Below are 14,857 nucleotides of genomic sequence, written 5' to 3'. Positions count from 1 at the left end.
GGCGGCGGCGAGCGTGGTGCAGAGGCCGCGTTTCAGGGGCCGCCCGGCGGGACCCCCGGTGTCCGCTGCGGTGGACGGGGCGGGGGGCGAGCGCCGGCGCGCGTGCGCGGGGCCGCCCGGGCCGGGGGCGTCGCGCCCGCGAAGACGCGACGGGCGCCGCGCGCCCTCGGCCCCCCGCGGGCCGCGGGGGAGCGGCGCCGGGGGCCGCCCCTGACGCCGCCCGCCCCGCCGCAGCCCTGATGTACGCCAGCATCTTCGGGAACGTGTCGGCCATCATCCAGCGGCTGTACTCGGGCACCGCGCGCTACCACACCCAGATGCTGCGCGTCCGCGAGTTCATCCGCTTCCACCAGATCCCCAACCCGCTGCGGCAGCGCCTGGAGGAGTACTTCCAGCACGCCTGGTCCTACACCAACGGCATCGACATGAACGCGGTGAGCGCCCGGCCGGCGGCGCGGCCCCCGCCCGCGCCCGGCCCCGCGCCCGCCGTGACCCGCCGTGTCCCGCAGGTGCTGAAGGGCTTCCCCGAGTGCCTGCAGGCCGACATCTGCCTGCACCTGAACCGCAGCCTGCTGCAGAACTGCAAGCCCTTCAAGGGGGCCACCAAGGGCTGCCTGCGCGCCCTGGCCATGAAGTTCAAGACCACGCACGCCCCGCCGGGGGACACGCTGGTGCACGCCGGCGACGTCCTCACCGCCCTCTACTTCATCTCCCGCGGCTCCATCGAGATCCTGCGCGGGGACGTGGTGGTGGCCATCCTGGGTGAGCCCCGGGGGTCCCGGCGCCGGGGCGGGGGCGGCCCCTCCGGCCGCGCGCCGCCCCCGCCGCGCCCCGCGGGCTGACGCCCCCCTCCCCGCCGCCTCCCCTCCTCCAGGGAAGAACGACATCTTCGGGGAGCCGCTGAACCTGTACGCGCGGCCGGGGAAGTCCAACGCGGACGTGCGGGCGCTGACCTACTGCGACTTGCACAAGATCCACCGCGAGGACCTGCTGGAGGTGCTGGACATGTACCCCGAGTTCTCCGACCACTTCTGGTCCAGCCTGGAGATCACCTTCAACCTGCGCGATGTGAGGGGCCGCGGGGGCGCCCGTCCCGCCGAGCCGGGGGGGTCCCGAGCCAGCCGGGGGCCCGGCGCGGGGATGGGGGACGGTCACCCCGGCGTCGCCTGGCTGGGGCGGGGGGGGTGGGGAGGGGGAGCACCGCGCCAAAAAGCCCCCCGGCGTCGCCCGCCGGCTCCGCGTGACGCTTCCCGCCGCCCCGGTCCCGGCCAGCCCGGGCCGGGGGTCCGGCTGCCCCCCAGCCTCCTTTCCCCCCCTCCACAGACCAACATGATCCCCGGCTCCCCGGGCAGCGACGGGCCGGACGGCGGCTTCAACCGCCTGCGCAAGCGCAAGCTCTCCTTCCGCCGGCGCACAGAGAAAGGTGGGGCCGGGGGCCTGAGGGGAGGGTCCCGGCCCCCGGGGGCCGCGGTGACCCCGGCCTGTCCCCCCGCAGACGCCGCCAACGCCGGGGAGCTGCGGAGCGGGCAGAAGGCGCTGCGGCCGGGCGGCAGCTGCCGGGCGCCCGGCGCCCCGCGCGGGCTGGCCAAGTGGGAGCCCTGCCGCTCCAGCTCGCCCTCCAGCTGCCCCTCCAGCGACGAGGACGAGCCCCCCGGGCCGGGGGCCGCCACGCTCTCCCCCTTCCACAGCGGCCGCCCGGCCGGCGCGGCGCCCGCGCCCACCGAGGCTGAGGAGCGCGAGGGCAGCGACGTGTGCAACCCCCTCTCAGGTGGGGACGAGGGGCGCGGGGCGGGGCGGGGGGTTCCCCCGTTCCTCCCTTCCCTGCTCGGGCTTCTGTGGACCCCCCGGCAGCTCCCGAACCCCCAGGCCCCCGTGGCCGCGCCCTGCACCTTCCCTTGCGGCCGCTGCCCCGGCACCCCCTCCGCCTTCGCGGCCCCGCACCGCGCTTCGGGGAGCCTCCGCCTGCCGGGACGCCCTGAGGGCACCGACTTCCCCGCCCCCCGCCCTTACAGGAGCCTTCTCGGGGGTCTCCAACATCTTCAGTTTCTGGGGGGAGAGCCGGGGGCGGCAGTACCAGGAGCTGCCGCGCTGCACCGTCCCGGCTCATGCCGCCCTCGGCATCCCACTGCCGTCCATGAGCCGCCGCCAGCGTTGCGAGGTGGAGACGCGCCTCGACCTGCTCCAAAAGCAGCTCAACAGGTACCGGGGCGGGGGGCTCTGCGGGGCCTCCCGCGGGGTCGTGCTGCCCCGCAGCGTGCGGTGCCCCGCACGCGCCCCGACGCGCGTCTGTCCGCAGGCTGGAGACGCGCATGGCCGCGGACATCGGCTCCATCATGCAGCTGCTGCAGCGTCAGGCCGCGCCGGTGCCGCCCGCCTACAGCACGGTTTCGTCCCCCCACCAGCCCCCCGGCCCCCCGTGTCCGCTGCAGCCCATCCTCCCCATCACCCCCATCCAGCCGCTCTCTCAGGTGAGCGCAGTCCGGCCCCAGACCCCCGCGTTTGGGGCAGCCTCTCTCCTGTGCCCCATCACCCCATCCTCTAGCCCCACTGTGGGTTGGGGTCACCCCTCAGCACCCCCAAGCTTGAGGCAGCCCCTCTCCCCCTCCTCCAGGCCACTGCAGTGTGGGGTCACCCCGGAGCCCCCCAAGCCTGGCGCAGCCCCCTCCCTTGCCCCATCACCGCATCCCCCAGCCCCGCTGCCCGCCGGCGCGTGGCACAGCCAGCTCCCGCCCCCGTCCCCGGCTGCCGCCGGCACGGCGGTGACGCCGGCTGCCCTTTTGCTCCCCCAGGTTCCCCGCTACCCGGTGCCGCTGGAGCTGCCGCGCGCCCCGGACCCCCGCGACGAGCCGCCCCCGCCGCCGGACGTCGTGCTGCTGGTGGAGCCGGCGGCCGCCCCGCCGCGCCGCCTCTCCCTGCCCGGACAGCTGGCCGCCGCGCCGGACACACAGACGCTGCATAGACACTGCTCCGACCCCGGGAGTTAATGGGCAGGGCAGGGACGGGGCCGGGACCCCCGGCGCGAGGGGACGCGGGACCCCCGTCCCCAGGACGCTGGCCGGCCCGGCGGGCTCCAGGCCGCCGTCCCCCACGGACAATCCCTCCCGCCGCCGGCAGCCCGCGGGGGGGGCGGCGGGAGCCCCTCGGCACCCCCGTTAGCTGGCCTAACCCGGGGGGCCAGGCCCCCCGCCCCGCTGCCGTGCCGGCGCTCCCGGGGCTCGGCTGGCAGGACTGTCGGACGTGTGCTGCTCTTCGCCTCCCCTTCCTCCTCCTCCTCCTCCCCCTCCTGCTCCTCCCCGTAGTGCCGCAGTGGGCACGGCCCCACAGCCCCTTCCCCGGCCAGACGCCCGGCCGGCCGGGGCCGCGCTGCCCCACGGCCGGAGCCACCCCCGGGGCCGCTGGGGCCGGCGGCGCCGCGGGGGGAGCGCGGGGGGGATGCGCGTGTCCGTGTGCGTGTGTCACGCGTGTTTCCATGTGCTGCGGGTCCGCCTGCCTGCGCTCGCCCCGTGTGTGTGCGCGCACGCGTGTGTGCGCGCGCGTGTACTCGTGTGTACTCGTGTGTACTCGTGTGTACTCGTGTGTACTCGTGTCCAGCGCCCCGGGACGCCGCGTGTGTCCCGGGGGGTTGGGGGGGGGCTCCTGCTGTGCCAGGACACCCGCGCTGCTCTCTCGGGACAGACGGACAGGCTGCGCCCGTGCGTACGCGTGCGTGGGTGCGTTCACCCCAGCCACGCTCCCCGCCCGCCGCGGCGCGCCTGTGCGTGCGCACACCCGCGCGCACCGAGCTGCGGCGGGGGCGGGGGCGCGTGGCGGGCGCGTGCCCCCCCCCCCCCAGCCGTGTCCCCCTCCTTGTCCCGGCTGCGGGTGGTCCCGCCGGCCGGGGACGTCTGTGTGCCCGTGGGGCAGCGCTGCGTGGCCGGGGGGCAGCCCCCTCCCCACGCCTGCTGCCGGTGCCCCCCCCAGCGCCCCCGGATCCCCCCAGCCGCTCTCCCCGCACGGCCGGTGGCGTGGGGCGGGGGGGGGGCGGCCCCTGCCAGCATCGTCCCGGCCCGCGGTGCCTCCCCACGCACGGGGAGGGGGGACGCCCCGGCGGGGAGGTGGCGCGGGCGGGGCCGTGGGGCTGCCGCCCACCCACCCGCCGGCTCCCGGTAGCGTGTGCCGTGTTCGTGCCGTCGTCCCGTAGCCGGGCGCCGCGTGCGCCCGCCCCGCCGTTTCGCCCAGCCCCGCATGTCGCCTTCCGCGGTAGGTGCCCCCCGTCCCCCCAATAAACCGGACGGACGCCCCGGCTGTGTGTGCGGCTGCGCCGCGGGGCGGGGGACGGGACCCCACGGGAGGGCGTGGGGGGCGACGGCAGCACCCATCCCCCCGTGGGCGCGGGCCGCGGGGGGTGCAAAGGCCGGGGGGAGGGTGCGGGGTGGGGAGCGGCCTTGAACGGCGGCGCAATTAAATATTGCAACAGCGAGTCGGCGGGGCACGGCGCTCCCCGTGCCCGCCGGGGCTCCGGTGCCCGCCAACGTGCCAGCAGAGACGGGGCCGGAGGAGCTGGCATCGCCTTTACTGAGCCCAGGGTGCCGCGTGGCGCGGCGCGGCGTGGCCCGTGTCTCGGTGCCGCCGCCCCTCTCCTGCGCGGCGCGGGGCGCCCGGGGCCCCCGCCAGCCCCGGGGCAGGTCACTCCTGCCGGTAGGTGCCGTTGTAGGCGAAGGGCCCCGGGGCGACGCAGGGGCCGGGGCTGGCGGGCGTCCAGCGCCGGATCTCCAGCCGGGAGAAGGCGGGGGGGTCCAGCGGCCGGACGATGACGGGGCTGCGCGAGGCCACCGAGGGGTCCTCGTCGAAGAAGTTGAAGGGGCGCAGGAAGAAGCCGACGGCGTTGCCGGGGGTGGCCGTGTTCGGGACGTCCTCGGCGTGCGGGACATGCAGGAAGCCAACGGTCACCCAGGCCACCAGGTCCTGCGCCGAGGGGACCATGGCCGTCGGCCGGGCACGCGGCGTGGCGGACCCCCGCCGTGAGCGCCGGCGGGGCCCGCCGGTCCCCTGGCCGCGGTGCCTGGGCTGCCGCCCCCCTGCCCGGCTCCGTCCCCGCGTCCCCGCGGCGTCACCTGGTCCTCGATGGTCTCGTTGTTGTGGAGGAAGCCCTCGAAGCTGACCAGGGGCTCCCAGGGGTCGTTCTGGGCGTAGATGCTGCTGCTGCTGGGCTCGTTCTCGTGGCGCCGCGTCACGGCCAGGTGATACCTGCGAGGGACGGGGCCGGCGTCAGGCCCATCGCCGGGGTCAGGGAGCAGACCCACACGTGTGGGTGCCGTGGTGGTGGGAGGACCCATCTCCCGGCCCTGCCCGGGCTCCCCCAGCTGTGCCAGCGGGGGCACGGGGGGCTGGCGGGAGGCGGGGGGTCCCGGAGGGCTCCTCAGCTCCGGGGGGGACTTGGCGCGGCAGCATCACCGCTGTGCCAGGCCAGGGGAGCCAGGGTGCCCCTCGGCCGGGGCGCTCCCAGGGGAGCAGGGGAGGGAGCGGGTGCAGGCTGGGGCCCCCATGTCCCTTGGGTGGGTGCCACCGCCTGCTCCGGGGTGCCGCGGTAGGAATGGGGGTCTCTCCGAGGGTCACCCGCCAGCCAGGGATGCCCGGCGGCTGTGACCGCGACCGGCTCAGCCTGCAGAGGGGCTGCCAGGGTGGGGACAGGGAGCCGAGGGTCCGGGAAGGTCCCTGCACTGTGGCCACGGTGGCTGGGCGATGCTACGGGCTTGGCACACGGGCAGCGGGGCCGGCTGTGCCGGAGCCCAGTGGGGCCGGCAGGAGCCACATCCCCCTGCCGCGGGGACCCCCTGCCCCACCTGCCCCAGGAGACGCCCTTCTCCTCCTGCCAGCCGCGCGGCAGCACCCGCCCGGCATGGGAGCTGTGCTGGATGCGGTAGCTGCGCGGGTGGCCCCAGCGGTTGCGCCGGTGCGGGTTGTAGAAGAGCAGGTAGCGCGGCAGCGCCTTGCCGAAGGGGAAGGCGGCCTGGCGCTCGCTGCGGCGGGGCTGCCGGTGCAGCCAGGGCTGCACCACGCGGGCGCCCGGGCTCCAGGGGTTGGAGATGTTCTCGAAGCGCACGTCCATCGTCTCGAAGCTGTTGCCGGTGCCTGCAAGCAGAGAGGCTGTGAGCGGCAGCGCGGCCCGGGGTGCGCCGGCAGCCCGCAGACAGCAGCCCGCCCGGCAGCCCCTGGCATGGGGCACGGGGCTGGGACCCCACGCAGATGCCGCCCCGGGGGGCACCGTCTTCAGAGGGTCCGGGCGGCGCCCGGACAGCGACGGTCGCCGGGGGACGAGGCGCCCGAGCCCCCGGAACTCCACGTGGGCGCTGGTCCCACCTCCCATCGACCTCCCGGCGCCGGCGGCGGCCGGCCGGGGGCGGCGGGGGGCTGCACCTGCGATGTCCAGGTCCACCTTGTAGTGCACCAGGTGGGTGTGGAGGTTGCCCAGGAGGTGGCTGTGGACGCGGCTGCCGTAGCGCCGGCCCTGCGGCGTGTAGAAGGTGGCGTGGATGAAGCCGGTGGCGTGGACCTTGGCCTCCATCACGCCGTTGGGGTAGAGGAGGAAGTCCCAGATGTAGTCGTAGTTGTAGACGGTGGAGGTGGTGCGCAGGACCAGCGCCTGCCCCTCCAGGCCGGCGTAGAAGTGGTACCCGCCCTGGAAGTCGCTGTCGAAGTGGCGGCGGAGCGGCACGCCGGTGGGCTGCTCGAAGACGCAGATGGCGCCGGAGAAGCGCACCGGCCCGTCGGCGTCGTAGAGGTGGTGGGCGTCCAGGTAGGTGGCTGCCTCGGGGCAGTCGATGCCGCGGGCCAGCTCGTAGGTGACGGCGCCCATGCCCCAGCCGGCGTCCATGTACTTGGTCTGCATGGCGGCCGGCGTGTGGCCGCCGTAGAAGGCGATGGCCTCCTGCACGCTCACCTCGTAGGCCAGGCGCTCCCCGTTGAAGCGCAGGTCGAAGAGCTGGAGGCCGGCGGAGGAGCGCAGGCGGAAGGCCAGGCTCCAGCCCCCGTACTCCAGCTGGTTGCCCCGCAGCCGGTACCGCCGGCCCTGGGGCTCGCACACCTTGGCCCCGTGCACCTCGGTGGGGGTGCCGGTGGTGAAGCGCCCGCGGGGCTCGTAGCTGGAGAAGAGCTGCCGGGACGGGAGCTCGGCCAGGCGGGCCACCGCCAGCGTCCCCCGCTCGTAGCGCTCGGCCAGCTCCCGCGGGCTGGAGAAGTACTGCCCGTTGTACCAGAGCCGCTGCACCGCCCAGCGCCGCGGGTCGGGGTCCCGTGGTCCACACAACTTCCAGCCCCCCCCCCACCGGGTGCAGGAAGAAGCCCTCCACGAAGCGCTGCAGCACCAGCCAGCTGCGGCGCTCGCCGGGCGCCAGCCCCCGCGGCGCGATGTCCGAGAAGGTCAGGCAGTGCCGGGAGCAGTTGTGGTACCAGAAGCCGGTGGAGTCGCGCAGCAGCCGGTAGAGCGGCTCCATCGCCTGCGCCAGCGTGCGGTGCAGCAGCTCGTACTCCAGCTGCGTCATGGGCCGGGCGGCGAAGGGGATGGCGCGGCCCCCCTTGAAGGGCAGTGGCCGGTAGGAGCTGGGCCGGGGCAGGGGCCCACAGCGAATTCGGTGATGTTGGGCTCCGCCTGCCCCCCGAAGAAGACGACGGCCCGAGCTTGGCGCCGGGGCCGGGGGCCGCCCTGGTCCAGGTAGCGCAGGGCCAGCCGCTTCTTGGGGGCAGCAGCTCCACCAGGAAGAGGCTGTTCTTGGCCAGGGGCCCCCCGCGGCTCGGGGACAGCCCCAGCTCCGGGCGGCTCATCAGGAAAGTCCGCACGGCCCGCAGCTCCGCCGGAGACAGGTCGGCGAAGATGGAGGCCTTGTCCGGGGGCGGTGCGGTGGGGCCGGGGCTGGAGCCGGCCGCGACGCCCAGCACGGCCAGCGCCCAGGCGAGCCGGAGCCGCCACATCCTTGGGGGACCTGGGGGCAGGGGGAGCAGTTGGCCGCCGGGCCGTGTCCCTGCCGGCAGCCGGCCGTGACCGACGCGGTCCCCGGGGACGGGGGACAGCCGATCCCCGCTCTCTGCCGCAGCCTTTGGTGCAGACCGGGCGCTCACCCCACGCTCCCTGGGCAGCGCCGGCCCTGCGTGGCACGGGTGCCGCCGGGTGACAACGGCACGTGCCATCCTGTCCTGCGCCGCTGCGCCAGCGAGGCAGGCAGCGCACCGCGTCACGCCGTGCCGTCCCGGGGGAGCGTGGACCTGCTGGGTGCCAAGCACCAGCCCCGCGGGAGCGCCCAGCCGCAGGAGGGAGCTGTCGGGGTGCTGGGGATCCAGCCACGGGCACAGTCCCCCCGGTTGAGGGGTCCCTCTGCCGGAACCCCAGCCGGGGGGGGCCCAGCGAACCCCGCAGCGGCGGTTCACAGGGACCAGGCAGCCACGGCAGAAGGGGCCGGGCTCCGCCCGGGGTGCGATGGCCCCGTCCACCCGGCACCCCCGCCCAGCACCCGCCACCCCCACGGGCCGCGGGGTGCTGGGGGCGACGGGCACGCGGCAGCACCCCGCGACGGCCGGCAGCTGCGGCAGGGGCTGCGTGGTGGCTGCAGGGGCAGGGGGACTCAGCCTCGCCCGGGGTGTTGGGCCATGGGACGGGACCACCCGCGGCCTGGGGGACACTGGCTTGTGGGGCCAGGGGGGCTTTTGGGGCAGGGAGGGGGCCCGCACTGTGCGGGGCGGCCGGCGGCTCCCACCTCCCGCCGGCGAGACGGGGGCACGGGGGCACAGCCAAAGCCCTGAGGGTGCCCCCGTGCCACGCAGGGGTCCCATGCCAGGGCTGCCCCCCCCGAGGCCTGCCCCACTGCCCCCGGAGCCCCCCCTGTCACCCGGGGCTGCCCTGGCGCCCCAAAGCACCTGCTCCCCACGGCGGCTGCCAGACCCCAACCGGAACTGAGCACCCCACCGGGGCGGAGGAGCCCCTCGGTGTGCCGGCCCCCCGGGGAGAAGCCCCCCCTCGCAGGCAGCCCCCCCAAGCCCCCTCCTCTGCCCCCCGCTCACCTGCCCACGCTCTGGGAACCTGCCTGCGCGCCGCTGCCCGCGCTCTGCCCCCGCCCCCCCGCGCTGCCCGGGGTCACGGCTGCTGCCGCCGGCCCGGCCCCCGCCGCGCCACACCCCCGCGGCACGCGTGTCCCATGCCCCCCCCACGCTCCCGCGGGATGCGACCCCCGCTCCGCCGCTCCGCACCTGCGCGCTCCCGCCGCCGCTCGCCGTCGCGCTCCCGCCCGGCGCGCCCACGCGGGGGGAGCCGGGAGGGGCCCCACGCGGGGGGGGGAGGGGCTCCGGAGCAACCCCCACCACCACCACGCGCACCCTCGAGCCGGGCAGCGGGCGGGCGCGCAACCCACGCACCGTGACAGCAGACCCCCGGGCTGTGGGCGGCGTGGGGGTTCCTTGGGGGCACATCTCGCCCCCCACCCACCCCCCCGCTGGGATGGGCGCGAAGCGGGGAGAGGAGGTGCTGCCCCGCCTCACGTCCCAGCCCGCGCGTGGGGCTGCACGCCCGGCCCCCCGCGGGTTAATGAACACCCAGCGGCCACGCAGGCTCCGGCCCCGGCCCCGCGGCCGCCCGGTCGTTCCCCCCCCCCCGCCCCCCCCGCGCCGGGGGTTCTGCTCTTTGTGGCCTCGCTGCGATCAAACTCCAGGGACGAGGCGAGATAACAGCCGGGACAAACCCACGCGAGACCATGGCCACGCAAAGGGCCTCCGCGCAGGGCTTTCCCCCTCACCCCCGCAGCCCCCCGGCCCCCAAAAGTTCAGAAGTCCCAGATACCCCACCCCGCCGGTGCCTCCCCTCCGTGGATCCCCGCGTCTCTGTCCCGCGTGGGAAGTGGGTCGGCCGGACACGGAGCTCCCCGCCCCGCGGAGCCCCAGGAAGGTCTGCATGCGGGTCCCCCAGCGGAGCCCCCAGCCCCGGCAGCCGGGGGGGGGCTGGGGGGCGCGGCTGCCCGGGGGGGTGAGGAGGAGGAGGAGGAGGAGGGGGCGGCGGGCGCTCCGCTCCGCTCCAGGTTAATGATTGCCGGGCTCAGGCGCGCCCCGCGGCACGACAGCGGCGTGCGGGGCCAGGCGTGCCGCGGCGACCCCCGTGGGCCCGGAGCCCCCCAGCCTCGGCCGGGGGTCGCGCAGCCGGGACGAGTCCCGGGGGAGGCGGGTGCGCGGGTGGGGGCGGTGCTCGCGCGGGAAGCGGAGGTGGAAGGAGAACGCGGGGGAAGAGGGTAAAGCCGGACGTGGGATAGAGCGGGGGGAGCCTCCCCGCCCCCAGACCCCCGCGCCTCCCGCCCCACCGCTCTGCCCCGCTGGGCGCCGCAGCCCCCCGCTGCCGCCCAGGGGACACCGGGGCCCGCGTCCGTCCTACTCCTGCTCCGGGAGCATCGCGGGTGCCCCTTGGGTACGTCCGACGGACGGACGGACGGACGGACGGACGGACAGGCTCTGCCAAGCCACACGTGGCCGGGCAGCTGCCGCAGCGCCTGCCCCGGGGAGGAGCTGCCCACCCCGGCCAGGCCTCCCCACCGGCAGGGCTCACCTGGGCCCCGACCGCCGCTCCCCGCGCCGGCACGGACGGGAGCGGCGTCCGGCCGCGGCGCTGGGATCGGGCGCTGCGGGGGACCCCGGGAGCCGTCCCCGGAGCGCCCCCCCCGCTCCCCAGGGCCGCCCCCCGGCCCGAAGGCCGGCGGGGCTGTGCGGTGGGAGCGAGCCCGGGGCTGCGGCACGGCCGGGGACGAGCTGTGCTCCGTGCGGTTCCCCGGGGGCCCGCAGCAGCCGCAGGGAACGCCGCCGCTGCTGTGGCTGTTTCCAACCCCGCGCGCCACGCGAGCCATGCCAAATACGTATTTGGGTGCCCAAGACATTTCCTGTTCCGCGGCTACAAAGCCCGGGCTGCGGCACGTCCCTTGCTGCCGGTGTTTAGCCTTACTCGAGGCGGCATCGCTGGAAGCGAGCGCTGAGCCGAAGCTGCCTTGGGAAAGCAGGAACGATTCCCCGGCGCCCGCTCCCGCGGGGCAGTTTCGGTGCTGACACCCTGGTGCGGGCAGTTTAGTGATCTCCCACAGGTTTTACAGCTGGCTGAAGCGCCGGGGACACCAGTGGCCGCTGATTGCCTGTCCCTTCCCTGCCACTTCCCCAGGGAGGTTTCCACCCCATCCAGGGATGCTCCGCGGGGCCAGACCCCGCCAGGACACGCTTTGCCGGGCAGCCGCACCCGCGGGCCTGGAGCCAGCGTGGGACACGCTCGGTGATGTCTCACGCCTGCCGTCCCCAGGGAGGGGGCTCTGGGCCACTGGGCCTTCATGAGCCGGCGCCTTCCTCCCGGTGCGGGGCAGAGCTGCGGCAGAAAGCTGAGGAACCACCGCCGGCATCTGTGGGAGCGAAGCCCACGTGCGCCAACGCCAGCAGCTGCGCAGCGTCGCCGTGCGGTTCTTGCAGGGCACAGGGGCAGGAGGAGGATGATGATGCTCGGAGCCAGCAGCCTTTGCCTCAGAGGGGCGACGGGGCTCAGTGGAGCTCATGTCGGCACGACCGCGTGGCGGACCTCGCCGCTCGGAAGTGAGGAGGGGTCTGCGGGATCGACCGGGGTCAGGCGTGGAGGGGACGCCCTCGCCGAGGGGTGCTGAGGGAAGCCGCTGCTCCTTCTTCTCCCCCCGCCATCCCGGGAGCACGAGCCTCGGCCGCGCCAGAGGCGATGAAACACCGTCTCCGTGCCTGGGCTCGTCCCCGCACCAGCCTGGGCTAGCAGGCGGCAGCCCCCGTAGCCCAGGGGTGCTGCCCACGGGGCTGGTGGTGGCCACGTCTCTCCTGCTGCCCCGCAGGTCGGGGGGATCCATCCCAGAGCAGACCCTGAGCCGGGTAGAGCCGCGGGGGATTCGGCCGGACCCCTGCAGTCCCCACCTGCGGAGAGGCCATCGGCAGTGCCCGAGAAGGCAGCGCTTCGGCGCATGAGCCACCGTGGGGCTTTGCGCCGCAGCAGCTACGCCGGGATTACCGCCCGAAAGGCCTGCGGCTCGGCGGGGGAAGCCGTCACGTCGACATAATCCGTCACGGAGAAAGGCCGGTCAGCCGGCGCTGCTGGGGCTGCCGGGCCGCCGGCCTCGCCGCGCAGCCGCCGCACGCTCCGGTGCGCTCGGCAGCACTCGGCACCCAGCTCTGCCCCCCCGGGAGTGCTGGTGCTCGGGGTGCCGGGCCGTGTCTGCTCCCCCGCTCCCCCGCCCCCCCGCTCGCCCTCTCCCCAGGGGCCTGCAGACCCTGCCCACCCACCGCCACCAGCCCCGGGCGCCGTCGGGGGGGCCCGTTTGCCCACCTCTGCCGTCGCCCGGCTCGGGCCAAACGCGGCGGGGCGGGAGGCTGGCAGCCGCCGTGGCCCAGGGAACCCCGCCGGGGGGCTACCCCCACGGGCGACTGCCCCCCCCGAGTGGTGGATGGGGACGTCTCCCGAGGGGGGCACCCCACCGCGCCCCACTGCCCCCGGGATGGGGAGCGCGGGGGTGCCGGGGGGTGTCCCCAGGGCCGGGGGGGGGGCACAACCCCATGGCGATGCCTTTGCCTGTCCCTCGTGCGCCCATCCCCATGGCAACGCATCCCCGGCCCCTCCAGCACCCACGGCTACCCCCGTCCCCATGGCAACGTGTTCCTGACCTTCCCATCCCCACGGCAACACCCATCCCCATGGCAACGCCTCCCCGAACCCCCGTCCCCATGGCAACGCCCCTCCACACCGCCGCACTTCCCCTCCCTCTCCCTCCCATGGCAACACTGCCCTTGGCCCCGCCCTCCCACGCCCCAGCGGCAACGCCCCCTCGCTCCTCCGTCACCATAGCAACCGCCCTCGCGCCTCGGCGGGGGCGGGGCGACCTGGAGCTTGCGCATGCGCGCGCGGCGCGGCAGGGGTCGCGAGGCTGCCGCTCTATGGTCGGCCTAGAGCGGCCGCGGTCGCTGTGGCGGCGCGGCCCGGCCGGGAGGACCGCCATGCCCCCGGCCCTCTCCGGCCGGCCCCGCCGCGGGTCGCTGCCGTCCCGGGGCGCTCCCCTCCGGGCTGGAGCCCGGCCAGTAGTACCGGCACCGCCAGCTCGGGCCCCTGCGGTGGACAGCAGGGCCCAGCCGTGCGGGCGAGGCCCAGCAGGGCCCGGGCATGGACCTGTGCATGGAGCTGGGCCTGGGCCTGGGCCTGGAGTTGGGCCTGGCCTGGGCTGGTGGGCCCGGCCTGCTGTCAGTGTGGCTGGCGTGCGGGAGTGGTACCGAGGGCCCGGCGGGTGCAGCCTGGCAGCTTCGGGAGTGTTTGCAGGGTCCGGAGACCCCGCTGCGTGCAGGGGCGGGGGGGGAATTCTTTAGGGGTGGCAGCCTAAGGAACTGGCTGCAGGGAAGATGTGCTTTGCCTCTGTTAGAACTGGGAACCTCCTCGCGCCTCGGAAGGAGCCGTTTCAAACCTGCCTCTGTGTGTTCCCTGGTGCTTGTGCGAGAAGAGTCCCAGAGAGCGTGTGCTGTCTGCCACGTTAGCGTGGTTATCGCATTATGTAGGGGAGTTGTATGGGGCTCTGTGTAGGATTGCTGTAGCCATCCAGCCTTGAGGAAGGTCACAGGTGTCTCAAAACGTAGTGCAAGTCCAGCAAAGCTCGTGGTTTTGGGGGAGTAAGAGCTCTTCCCCAAAGCCAGAGCCCCAGAAGACACAAAAGGACGTGGCGGGCAGGCCAGGCGCCATCGTAGGTCACACCAAAGGGCACAAGGACCTTTTAGAAGCGGAGTGGTTTCACCAGGAGTGGACGCGGAGCGGCAGGGTGGGTGCCTGTGTGACAGTTCCCCAGTGGGACTTTGAAGTGCATCTGGGCAGCGACAGAAGCTCTCCCTAAAGCTGCTTGGCTTTTGCTATCTTGTTGGTCATACCGAGCCAAAGCTGTGGTTGCAGAGTGCTTTCAGCAGCATTTTAAAATCTGAGATGCAGGGATGGCGATCCCTCGCATGGCCCTGACGTGCTCCCGGACTGCGGGAGCGTTTACCATCGCAGCTGCAGCAGACCCATGCGCAGCGGCTGCCTCCTTATAAACGCGGGCTCACTGAGGATTTGGAAAACTGTTCTAGTTTTAAAGGAAAAACTCCTCTGTTTCTATAAAAGGAAACCACACAAGCATGTCTGGAATCAAAGGGGCCTTTGAAACAAAACCACAGAGGGGGTGTTTATGTTTCACAGCGGAGTATGTTATCAGCCACATGCAGAGTGCGGCGCAGGTGGTAAATGGCCCTGGGAGAGCAAGGAGGAGCTCCCTCTTGCCCTGAAGAGCAACAAAAAGGTGTTGACAAACCCGCTTCTGCCAAAGGAGAGGCGAGAGCAAAGCGAGTGCTAAGGAAATGGCTGAGGTGGCTGGATCAACCCGATAGCTCGGCAGAGCTGCTTGAGCCTGCGGAGGTTAGAGTCTGCTGCAGCTGTCTGGTCCTGCAAGTGTTATGCTGCTCTGTCCAGAAACGGGCTGGGGGTTTGCACAGAGCAGCAAATCGTAATTACAGTGCAGCTGGTTAACTGTTTGGAGCCTCCACACACACACAGTCCGAGCAGACACGTGGTGCGGTGGTCTGTGTCTTCAGCGTCTCCTGGATCGGCAGCAGCAGGGTCGGAAGGGTACCTTGAGCCCCCGTCGTGCTCCCACGCTGTCCCTCGGCAGCTTGCCCTCGGCTTCGGGGCGCAGCAGATGTAGGCATCCTTTCCAGATGTACCCCAGAACACTCGTATGTAGGAGCTTTTCCGTGCCCTGTTAACGGTGTGTCCCGCCAGGGAAAGGATGAGAGAATTCGGCACTGTTGCATGTGCCAAGCTGCGTTACTTCAGTTGGTGAAGAGCACAGTG

At 74.0% G+C, this 14,857-nt stretch overlaps 2 protein-coding genes across 2 annotated transcripts; one reads left to right on the top strand and one right to left on the bottom strand.

Annotated features, from left to right (window-relative positions):
* Positions 1-239: 239 nt before the first annotated feature.
* LOC309416091 (voltage-gated inwardly rectifying potassium channel KCNH2-like) lies at positions 240-2,984 on the top strand (the record flags this gene model as incomplete). The annotated part of the gene is made up of 7 exons (XM_082015668.1): positions 240-434; positions 510-762; positions 875-1,068; positions 1,324-1,768; positions 2,013-2,199; positions 2,297-2,468; positions 2,790-2,984. The coding sequence occupies 7 exons, from the start codon at positions 240-242 to the stop codon at positions 2,982-2,984; spliced, it is 1,641 nt and encodes a 546-aa protein (XP_081871794.1).
* Positions 2,985-4,665: 1,681 nt separating this feature from the next.
* On the bottom strand, positions 4,666-9,435 carry AOC1 (amine oxidase copper containing 1; the record flags this gene model as incomplete). The annotated part of the gene is given in 10 exon segments (XM_082015667.1): positions 4,666-4,944; positions 5,094-5,226; positions 5,823-6,111; positions 6,397-7,280; positions 7,282-7,600; positions 7,603-7,713; positions 7,716-7,958; positions 9,217-9,335; positions 9,337-9,395; positions 9,397-9,435. Coding segments are annotated over 10 exon segments (2,475 nt in total).
* Between the last annotated feature and the right edge of the window lie 5,422 nt (positions 9,436-14,857).

Source organism: Phaethon aethereus (genome assembly GCF_964289735.1).
Source record: "Phaethon aethereus genome assembly, contig: HAP1_SCAFFOLD_380, whole genome shotgun sequence".
Classification (NCBI taxonomy): Eukaryota; Metazoa; Chordata; class Aves; order Phaethontiformes; family Phaethontidae; genus Phaethon; species Phaethon aethereus.
Note: the sequence above shows the minus strand (reverse complement) of the source record. Positions and strands in the feature narration are given on the sequence as shown.